Below are 11700 nucleotides of genomic sequence, written 5' to 3' on the forward strand. Positions count from 1 at the left end.
GGGAATTGAACTGGTGACCCTTCGGTTCGCAGGTCAGTGCTCAATTCACTGAGCCACACCAGCCAGGGCACGATGCTCACTGGTCGGCATAAAAACCCTGACCTCACCGTGGAGGTCAGCCCAATCCCTCTCCCCCTCCCCACATTATGTAAACACCTCTCCCTCCTGCTGGCCTCTTGCTGAGATAAAGACAGTCCTCCCTCGACCTCCAGCCCCACACACCCTGCACAGAGTGACGACGACCACCACCACCACCACCACGAGACTGCAGAAAGACTTAGGAATTGAACCCCGGGCTGATCGCCACATTCCACAAACACTGTACACTCGGTGTCGAGGCACGCACACACAGCCCACTCCCAAGTGGGGGCGCTGTGAGAACAGACGCGTGTCTGCATCATTCACAGGTAAAGACCCCTTAAAACCTCAAGTACAATGTTATCACCAGACTTGACAGCGCCAACAGTGTGCACACTAACACCTGGGCTCATGCAAACACACCCACCTTTGTCAGAGGGAGCGTGGCCGGGGCTCAGCCTTCCATGCGGGAATGCGGGGTCCCAGATCTTCGCAGCTCTCAAGAGCAAAGGACATCTAGTTACTCTGCATGGAATTTTTAAAAAGATTTTATTTATTTTTAGAGAGGGGGAGGGAGGGAGAAAGCAAAACATCAAAGCGCGGTTGCCTCTTGCGCGCCCCCTACTGGGGACCCGGCTCGCAACCCAGGCTTGTGCCCTGACTGGGGATCAAACCAGCGACCCTTTGGTTCACAGGCCAGCACTCAGTCCACTGAGCCACACCAGCCACAGCTGCCTTTTTATTTTCCAAAAGAAACAGGCAGTGGGAGCCAGCGTTACACTCTGCCAGGCTGGCCGCAGCGTCCGGAATAACAGTCTCTCTCTACTGATTTGGTTTCCCACCTTTCATGCCCGGAGGGTCAGCAACACGGCTGTCTCACCGGAGAGACGGTAGCGTAGTGTCTCTACACTAATCGGTGTTGAATTTGTGCAGCAGGAACTTTAAGGAGAAATGCAGCTCATTCCTGAAACTCGGGAAGCTCCTTCATTTTTTACCCTCGTCTGAAAGGCAAACATTTCCAACCGCCAAGACAATGAACCCACCTTGGGGGACGGGGAAAGCGCAGTATGCACACACAATGGAATCTTATTCAGCCTTAAAACGAAAGCCTGTCCCCAGGTGGATGAATCTTAAGGACATTACACTGTGTGTGCGAAGTAAGGCAGGCGCAGAAACACAAATGGTGCCCGGCAACGACCCGGTGTGCAACCAGGAGAGGGGGACTCATGGAAGCAGAGACTAGAATGGTGGTTGCCGGGGGCAGGGGAGTGGGTGCGAGGTGGCGGTCAAGGGCACCAAGTGTGTTACATGGGTCAGTGGGTCTGGGATGCACGACATGGTGACTGCCGTTACTAATGCTACAGTAATCCCCCCTTAAATGCAGGGATGTATCCCAAGACCCCCAACGGACGCCGGGAACCACGGCAGCACCAAATCCTCTCTGCACATTTTTCCCTACAATAGATACTTCCGATAAAGTTTAATCTGTGAACTGGGCCCAGTCAGTGATTAACAACAGCCGATATCACCCTTGACGTGTGACGAGAACCGACGTGAATGCCGCCACTGGTGCTGCGACACCGCGTTAGGGCAGATCAGGAGGGTCACCGAGCTGTGACGCTTGACACGGGTAACGGACGTGGTGGGAAGGAGGACGGCTGTATATTGCATATTCGAAATCCGCTAAGAGTTGTCTTGACTGTTCTTGCTACACACAGAAGTGAGTGAAGAATGAGGTGACTCGCTGGGCGGGGCGATCATTTCACGTGACTCATCGTATTACCAGCACACCGCACTGCACGTGGGCAGCGTGGCCAGGGTTCGCTCGTCCGTCACACCTGAGCGACGGGGGGTGAGCTCGTGGTCTGGGAGAAGAGGTGGTGCCTGACACTCTCGGTGGGTGTTCACTGGAGTTGTGCCGAGTCGAGCTGGTGTCCTCCCCTTTTCTGGACCTGCAGCGTGGAGAAGGGACTTGAGGGGACACGGCTAGACCGCCATGCTCGCTGGGCACCCCGCTAACCCTCCAGTTCTCCTGCTGGCTGTACACGGGCTCTGAGAAACCTGCGCAGACCCCCCTCCTGCCCCCCCCCCAGACGTCCTCGCCCCAGGGTGTCTCCCCACCAGCTTGTCGCCCTTTGCCTCGCATCCTCCTTGCACACCTTCAGTCCCCGCCCAGGCCTCACCAACGGGTACAGTGCCTGTCACGCTGTAGGGCATCACCTGCGTTGCCACCTTGGCAGGGACCACAGTCCCCACTCACTTCTGCAGTCCCTCGACTGCCCACCTGCCGAGACGCAAGCTTCCTGGCCAGGCTCGGGGCCATCGCCGCCTGCTCGGCACACAGCTGGGGACGCGTGGGCGGCACTGACCGCACCGGATGTGGCCACTCACCTGGAACGGCTTACACTCCGCTTCTCAAAGGCAGGGAATGGAAAGCCAACTGAACTCCGGGTTCCGCTCCCACTGTCCCTGGCTGAGGCGACAGGGACTCCGTGGGCAGGAACAGCATCGCCTGAACTCAGTGGCTCACCCGCCCAGGGTCCCAGCTGTCCACCCTGCCCCCCCTCGGACGGACTCGAGCTGGACTAACCGGCTACGGCTGCCAGGTACCGGCTGCTGGAGGGAAGCACCACCGCGACATCACGGCCGACTGTGGGAACGAAACTCAGCCCGCTCCCCCACCGGAGCCTAACCCCCCAATCCCCGTCCTCCCCTGCGGTCCCACAGAAAAGGCCATCCACACTGGGGCTCAAGCGAGCGCAGCAATTAGACCTAGTGCGTGGGGCTTGCGGGGGGACAACCTGGGCAAGCCCACCCTCTCTGCCCAGGGCTGAGGGGCCAGGGGCCAGCTCACAGGCCGGTCTGAGCGCTGGACGCTGGACTCGCGGAGGTGCTCACCCAGCAGGGATGATGGCAGCGCTCCGAGGCTGCGCCTTCCCAAGCTCCCAGGGCCTCCCAGAGCCCCGGCAGCCTGCCGGCTCCCACCTGCCGCCTCGCTCTACCCTGGGACACCAAGCCCAGCCCAGGAGGGCTGTGGGGACCGCCAGCCCAGACTCCCACGCGGGCCCTGGTCGGGACCGGCAGGCGGCCGCCACAGTCAGACCCGCTTCTGAACAGGACTGAGCCCTTAACTGACAGCAAGGACACCAGGGGTCAGGAAACCTGTTTCTTTCCCAAAACAGCCTCCAGGTCCAAGGTTAAAAGGGGCAGGCTGACACTACAGACGTTGCCAGCACAGTGCCCGCCCCGTGGCCCTGCTGGCTCCAGGTCTTCTGACCGGCAGGCTACCTGCAGCCCCAACTCAGCCAGAAGTATCCGCAAGGTGGACTGTACCGCATGCTCCAGTGAGTGGAACCAATTCCACTCCCTGCTCAATACGGGATTTAAGACGGTTGTGTTCTATCAAAGAAAACCTTCACTACTTGAGCAACTTCAGGTACGTGATCAACCAGCAAATTGGTCGTTTTTAGTTTTGAAAATCTCCGAAGCTATTTTGAGACTGCCAGACCCCAAAACCCACTCTGTGGGGGCTTCTATGTTGACCACACGCGTGAGGAAACGGCTTTCCAGAACACTTGACCCTGAGTCGTAACAGTGCCCCCCATGTTTACGTTCCGCTTTATCAGGAAGCATCTCAGCAAGAGTGGAAAATGACTCCTATCCCTCCCACCCCACACCCCAACGCCACCAGGCTCCCCACTGGGCCCTGCTGACTAGCTCTAGCCCAGTTACGGGGTGGCTGCGTGTACACACTCCTGGAACTACTACATTCGGCGCCCCGCAGGCCACCGCGTGGCTGGGGAACATGGGTGTGACAGCCTGCTCTAACACGTTACCAGTTCACCATAACCGAGGTTTTAAGGGTTTCTCCCGTTCGATACAAGACCTCAAAGTTGAGGACAAATGTGCCCCACTTGTATAAACTGGAGAGAAACGTATCCCCCTCAAGACGATCATCTCTGCTGTTATTTCGCAAATACTAGAGATTCAGAAAATCCAAGCAAAGTATAAGCAATGTATTTTGCAGCAGTATTTTTTCCAATGACTTTTAAATCATTTCCCACCCCATTAAACAAGCAGCTTCCAAAATTTAAGGGTTACATTTGAGAGTCAAGGTACGTTACACTTGCATTCTACACACACCCTTACATCGTTATCGGAGGTTTCACCCCCTTTGGGGAAGAAACGTCACATCTCAGGCTGTTAACATCTGGTTCTGAATTGGATCAAGCACAGCATATACAGCGATTCAAACCTTAAGATAATCTACTGATGTTCGAATTCAATAGTAATTAAAATTTAATCAGTTCTACCCTTTGCACCTTTCTTTTCCGTGTATTTGAGTGATCCTTTCCTACCTTCATTTCTGGTAAGAAAGCAATCAGTTAAGGAAAATCGGACAGTTGAGTCACTTTGGTAAACCTAAACGTAGCGACACTTACATGAGCAAAATAGCTCACACCCTGGACACCTGGATTCTACAGTCCAGTGTCGCTGAGATCAGACTCAGGCCAGGCCGACCGTGGAGGCGGCACGGAAGAGTCGCGAGTGACCCCACGTTTCCAGTCTCCCGGCCACTCGTCTGTGCCCTCGCAGCGCTCACGAACACCGCTCAGGAAAACACCACTAACGCTGCAGTGCTCTCCACCGAGCCCTTGCTTTTTGGCGTCTCTGAAGCCGGGAAGTGCTAATAGCAGTGCGTAAATATATTTAACACCTAACGTCGAAACAAAAGGCAAGTGAGTGTATCGGCTGTGTTCACTGTTAGCCAATCAGACGTTCCGAAGCTCCTGCTATCACTTGTATGGCTTCATCTGGCTCCCAAAGCTCTGCACTGGCAGATGGTCACTTCAGCCATAAAATAAAAGCAACTACAGTTCCTAGAAAGTCTACCTGGAATGTCTAAAACGCGCACCGCTTCTGCTCTGGCGGATCCTAGTCCCGAGCAGGCTCCTCGTGCGGGACACGACCCAGCCAGGAAGCAGGTGGGGATGTGTACTTCAGCGTAACCGCACTGACAACATTTATGCCTCTTAACTTACCACATAAAACACTATTGACCTGTCATTTCATCTGTGTGAAATGATTCAAACGTACACAAACTCAGGACAGAGAGAACGGAATGGAACAGACTCCAAGCGAAGTGACGACAGTAAAGGCGCTCTAACAGCAACAGCGCGGTTGTCCTTGCCGGTGGTCTCGGAATGCCTATTAAACAAGGGAGGAGTTCGCTTGCTTAGATATTTGAAATACAACTTTATTCTGGTTCTAAACGAAAAGGAATGGGAATGACAGTTAACAAACAAAGTTTCACCACTGAATATTGTGATGCGGCTGCAGCAGTCTTAGAGTTGAAACTCAATAAAGAAACAACTGCGTTTCAAAACAGCTAAGTATGCAGGTCCAACAAATGAAGGTATTTTTAAACCGCCACATTCATTCCGAAGCCCATTCATCTCTCTCAGCATCCCAAAGATCAAGCACAGGTTCTGCTTAGCTATATAATAAAGTGGCAAACACGCTGCACCACTGACATCACAGGACAGCTGCCTATAAAACTAGACTTCTGACGCTGGGCTCCAGCTCCCTCGCTCACAGATCGTCGTCCTCATCCGGGAGAGCCGTGGTCTGGGCAACCTGGAGGGAGAGACGGGACACGGTGACACTCCAGACCGAGGCCGGCAGGCACTCGCGCTCTGACGGCATCCCCCGAAACGCAGACACGCACCTCGAGGTCGTGCTCGTACTGTGCTGCCAATGCCGGGTCCATGACGACCTCCGGTGGGGCGAGGGCGGGCATGGCGACAAACTCTAAGTTAGGGTCTCCGATCAGTTTTCTAGCAAGCCAGAGGAAGGGCTTTTCGAAGTTGTAGTTGCTTTTGGCAGAAATGTCGTAGTACTGGTAAAAAGAGAAGTAAAGTGCTGCTTAAACCATTATTTTAGGGTATGTTTTGAGTGAAAAGACAAAACCCTTCCAATCAACACAGATCTCTGAATCACGTTAGTGGCCCCGCACGATAATTTTATCTGAAGGTCAAAACTCAGTGGGCGTGAAGAAACAAACCTGAAGGTTCTTCTTTCGGTGGAAGACAATAGACTTTGCCTTGACTTTCCTGTCTTTAATATCCACTTTATTGCCACACAGCACGATGGGGATGTTCTCGCACACTCGTACCAGATCTCTGTGCCAGTTAGGCACGTTCTTGTAAGTGACTCTCGAAGTGACGTCAAACATTATAATGGCACACTGGGCTGAAAGGCGGATTCACAGTCATTAGTACATTCCCAGCACTTGACTACCCAGATGACAAATACTTATCAAACTCCAGGTCATCTAGAAGTTTCTTGCTCAATTTCAAGGTCTCTTCCAATTCTTAAATCATAACAACATGCAACAACATTTAAAACCCCTGCTTACTTTATAGTACACGACAGGGGTGCAATAGCAGCTTGGAAACCAGCCGACTCGCGTGTCAAACCCTATCAGACCTCTCCCTGTGATGTTTCACCATGGGTCTGTCTCACCCCAAAGAAGCACCCCAAGCAGGTGAGCGACAAGTGAGCACCCAGAGGACTCAGCTCCATTACTCCGTGGATCCGGAAGTGTATTCTTTAAAAGACCCATAAGTAGCTGCACATAGCGGGGTATTTCCTGCCTGTTTAGAAAGGCAGGGGGGTCTGCACGGTGGCCCGGAGAGACAGCCACCAGGAAGCTGGTGAGAGCACAAGCCCCAGTGGGCGGTCCGGCAGGTTCCAGCGGAAGAATCTGCACGTGCGCAAGGAAAACTGAAGGCATGGGAAGACTCCCAACAATCCGTAAACAGAGACAGACAGCAGGAAGGGTATTTTTCTCTAGCTGTTTTTGTTCGGTACAATGAACATCTATTTCCTTTGCAGTTTTTAAACCGAACATTATTTTACACAACTCGGTACAATTAAAAAGAAGTCAGCTGGCCCCACAGCACTTGTGACACACCCAGCCCCCCTCCAGCCTCCAGCCCGCGTTCCCCGACTTGCTAACGGCGTGGGCCACGATCACTGTAACCACCCAAACGCACGCAGACTCAGTTCCCACGTGCTGAGGCTGCTCCCGGCCCGCCTGCCGGTCACTACCAGTAAGTTACGAGGTTCGCTACAAACCAGCTGTTTCTTGGGTGCCCGTCGGGACCCAGCACCCCGTCAACGACCCCCCGGAAGCCACCCCGCCCCCGCCCCGCGCGCACCGCCCCGGAGGCCCACCTTGGATGTAGTAGCCGTCCCGCAGCCCGCCGAACTTCTCCTGGCCCGCCGTGTCCCACACGTTGAACTTGATGGGCCCTCGGTTGGTGTGGAACACCAGCGGGTGGACCTCCACGCCCAGGGTGGCTGCAACGGCGGCACACGCGTCAGTCCCTGGCCCACGCGCCGCCCCGCGCGCCCGCGCCCGCCCGGCCCCACGTACCTACATACTTCTTCTCGAATTCACCCGTCAGATGGCGTTTCACGAACGTGGTTTTCCCAGTCCCCCCGTCGCCAACCAACACAAGCTGTCGGGAAACGGCACGGACATGAGCCCCAAGCGCGGGCCGCCGCCGGACCCCAGACCGCGGAGCGCGGCCCTTCCGGACCCCGCTCCCCCGAGGAGCGCTCCAGCTGCCCCGCAGCCGCGCGGAACAAAGGGCCCGGGGGACGCGGCCCCGCTCCGTCCGGCGCACAGAAGTGCGCGCCGGCTCCCCCGCCGCGTCCGGGGGCCCGCGGAGCCTCCGCGGCGAAGGCGCGCCGGCCGCCGACAAAGCCGCCAGCCCCCGTCCGCGGCCGCGAGGGACACCCGGCTCAGCGAGGCGCCGCGGACGAGCCCCCGCGCCCCCGGGGCCGCCCCCCCCCCCGGACCCGGGCGCTCCCCGCCGCCGGCGCTGCTCCGAGGACGACATACTTTGAACTGCACTTGCGGTTCTCCTTGGGCGGCCATGGCGATGCGACTGCGGAGCAGAGAGGAAGGGATCAGGCCCGGCGCACGTGGCGGGCGGGCCCACGTGCCGCCCACAAAGGCCGGCGCCCCGAGCCCCCCACTCGCACCCGCGGGCAGGGCGGCGGCGGCACGCGGGCGCGCAATGGCGGCGGGTCCCCGCCCGCTCATTCAGCGCCGGGCCTGGCCGCGCGCCCGCGCCGCGGCCGCTCGGAGGCCGGCCCGCGGAAAGCGCCTGGTCACGCGGCCCGGCCGGGCCTCCCGGGCCTGGCTCCCGTCCCCCTCGGCCCGTCCCCGCCGCCCGCCGCCCCGCCGGGCCCCCCGCGCTGGGACCCGGCCCGCGGCCTCCGCCTCCGGGGAGGAGAAGAGCCCGCGCCCGCCCGCCCGCCCGCCGCCGCCTGGGCCTGATGTAACCGCCCGCTCACGGCCGCCGCTCGGCCCGCCGCCGCCGCGACGGCCCCGCCCGGCCCTCGGCCACCGCCCGCGGCCCCGGCCCGCGCCCTCGGCCCTCGCTCCCGGTCGCTGGCCCGGCCCAACCGCCGCCGATACCTTCCAGAAGCGTCTCTCGGGCCGTCTGACTGAGAGCTGGAAAGATGGCGGAAGCGCAATTCAAATGCCCGGAGACGCAGCCGACGCCGGCGCGCGCCGGAGGGGCGGGGCAACGGCGCCGCGCCGCTCCCACGTGGCCCGGCGCGCGCGCGCCCGGACTCCGCCGGCCGCACCCGTCTGCGGACGTGCGGGAAGGGGCGGGCGGCGAGGCGGGCGAGGAAGTCGGGGCGGGAGCGCGCACGCAGGCGGCCTGCGAGCCACGTGCGCCCTCCCCGGGGGCGACTTCCCGTGCGCGCATGCGCCAACGGGAGGGGACCCGCCCGGAGGCCGCCTTGGTCATAGAGCTGGGAGGGGTCACGGGGGGAGGGGTCACGGGGGGAGGGGCGGGGCGGGGTACCCTTGGGCGGGAAATTCCGCGGAGCGGCCCTCACAAAGCCCGTGGGCCTCCCGCTTCGACTCGGGCTGGGCAGTCTCAGGTCTGCAGCACGGTGTCCCCTCCCCGGGCCTCCATCCTTGGATCTCCGACCTTGTGGGGGGATGATATAACTGGCCAGAAGGCTTTGTGGCCGTTTCCTGCAGACAGGATGATCACGTTGGGTGTTTTCAACCTTGACCGCCCATCCTAGTTGCGAACCTGGATGTCGCAGCCCATGAGTATTTAGGTTCCAGGCCCTTGAGATAAGGCTATCAGGTCCAGACAGGAGCGGGCCACTCAGAAGTCACCGGCTCCTGGGATGCCCACCTTCCGGCGCCCTCGTGGCTAGAACTAAGGAGATGAGCCTCAAGCTCAACAAGTGCCAACCAGGTCGCTTTCGGGAAAGTGGGCCGAATGGAGTCCTCCACTCTCCCATCCTATGTCTAAGGTCGGTTTTTGGCCTTTGTAAGGGCAGCCACAGATCTTCACCTGATGCCTTGGCCCCCCTCCCAAGCAAGCATCCACGAGTGGCAGCAAGAGCAGGCAGCCAGGAGCCTCATCAGAGTAGCCACGGTCCTCAGAAAAGGTCCATGGGGACTGCCCGGGTCAGGAGAATCCAACTGACCGAGGATTTGGCCATTAGTCCTCAGCGCATTTGCAGGCAAGTCTGTTGGGAATCCAAGTGACGCACATTGGGCACAACCCCTGTGAGCTTCTGCCTGCTGGGAGCTCAGTGTGGGTGCCCCAGAGGACCCTGGGAAACACCAAGCAGATGGGCATGCTGCTGGTGGGAGTGTAAATTGGCTTGGCCTCTGGGAGAGCAGAAACCAATACAACACAGATGCCCAGAGCCCACGGCCCTGTGTGTTCATTTCTAGGGAGGTGCGTTGGAGTTAAACTCCACCCCGGGCACACGGGGAGACCAGAATCGTAATGCTCGCTGTGTCATCGTAATAACAAGAAATAGACCTTACTGAATGCTCATTGTGCCACAATAAAATGGAATCGACATAAATGTCCAATAGGGACATGTGTAAGTAAAATATGTTCTGTCTACATTGCGGATGACTGTCCTGTGTAAGAAAGGAATGAAGTTCATCTGTGTCTCGAGTAGTAGGTGCCAAAAGGGGGATGTACAGGAAAGAAGTGAACTCAAGAAAGACGTGAAAGTAACTTTATATAGTCTAATAATCCAGAATATAATTTTATGTAGAGGAATTACACATAACCGTATATATGTTTTTTACAGACACACAAAACCATGTTATTTCTTGGGTCTGTGTGTAAATTTGTACAAGTTGCCTGCAAGGATGGAGGCTGAATTCTGCCGGCCGGTGCTTTGGCCAGCGGCGGGAAGGAGGGCGATAGAGCCAGGTGGAGTGGGCAGAGCAGGCTGGAGCTGCCGAGTTCTGGTGTTTCTGAGGCCACGGAAGCCAGTGTGACGATACATGAGCCATTGTGTCATTCTGGGTAGTGACAACGCCAGTGTTCACGCCTTCAGTATTTAAAAAGTATCTCCATTGAAACGCCGTGGGGAAATATCTCCAACCAAGAATAACAGCTGTTCTCACACCCAGCCTTCTGGGTGGTTTGTCCCTCGGCTGCAGGTGTCTGTAACTGGCCCAGCCCGACAGCTTCTAAAGAGCATCATCCTAAGGACTGCAGCGAAAAACAGGAAAATGCACGCAAGCTGCAGACAGAATGCTTTTCCCAATACAACTGCCCGAGCGCCTCCGGCTGCCAACGGTTTAGTTCACAGAGGCGCTTGCTCATGTTTGCTGTCCAACATGGACTGAAAACCCATGCTTAACCTGTAGTCCCAAGTACTGCCAGCAAACACACAAAGAAATGTGTGCAGAAGCACAAAAAAAGTTGCAAAAATAGCGCAGGGGATTTCAGCGTTCGCTACTGCTAACGTCCCCAAATATTGACATTGTTTCTTTTATCATCGTCTTTACCTCTCTCTCTATACACATACAATATACACTTATATGATATGTATATGGTTTCTAAATACATCGCATACATAATTTTCCCCTCCGAGATGCTTGAGAGTAACGGCAAACAGGGTGCCCCTCAGTGCGTCGTTCTGAACACTGTGGACATTCCCTGACGTAACCACCGTGCAGGTCGGAACCAGGACGTCCACGCGGTTGCACCGCAGGAGCGAGTCTGCAGACTTCACCGCCTGTGGTCTCCCGCCTCTCCCTTACCGGGCGCAGGATCCACCCAGTTGTCACTTGGTTCCTCGGACTCTCCCGGCTTTGCAGTCTCTTTCAACCCTGAACAGCCCCTTTGCCTCTGCGGTTCACGACCTCGCCACTTTCGCTGCGCATTTCGTGGGTCGGCTCTGCTGGAGGACGCCCCTCTGTTCAGGCGTGTCTGCTACTTGCTCAGGATGAGAATCAGGCTGTGCAGCTGCGGGGGGGGGGGGCGGGGTGGGACAGCGCGAAGGGGTGTCCTGTGTCTCTCAGCCTCTTATCAGGAGGCACAGAGGTATCTTTGTAAAACCGTCCTCCCCTCTTCAGCTCTGCAATGGTTTTCTGTCACGTGTCACTTAGACGCCTGAACTCCTTGGCCACTTGGGTCCTACATGAGCTTGCTTGTGCCAGCTCTCCTGCCCTGCCCAGGCCTGCCGCTCTGTTGTAGCCACACAAGCCTTTATGAATCCTACCTTGGCCACGTCTGTTCCTGCCACAGGGCCTTTGCACTT

General features: G+C 57.3%; 1 protein-coding gene across 1 annotated transcript; it reads right to left on the reverse strand.

The window, feature by feature from the left end:
• Positions 1–4079: 4079 nt before the first annotated feature.
• Positions 4080–8702, reverse strand: RAN (RAN, member RAS oncogene family). Its single transcript, XM_028503604.2, has 7 exons — positions 8573–8702; positions 7991–8036; positions 7520–7604; positions 7318–7443; positions 6143–6330; positions 5807–5977; positions 4080–5715 (listed from the first exon to the last, which is right to left on the reverse strand). Exons 2-7 carry the CDS (start codon positions 8024–8026, stop codon positions 5671–5673), a joined length of 651 nt encoding a protein of 216 aa, XP_028359405.1. The 5' UTR covers positions 8027–8036; positions 8573–8702; the 3' UTR covers positions 4080–5670.
• Positions 8703–11700: the final 2998 nt, after the last annotated feature.

Source organism: Phyllostomus discolor, chromosome 13 (genome assembly GCF_004126475.2).
Source record: "Phyllostomus discolor isolate MPI-MPIP mPhyDis1 chromosome 13, mPhyDis1.pri.v3, whole genome shotgun sequence".
NCBI classification, from domain to species: domain Eukaryota; kingdom Metazoa; phylum Chordata; class Mammalia; order Chiroptera; family Phyllostomidae; genus Phyllostomus; species Phyllostomus discolor.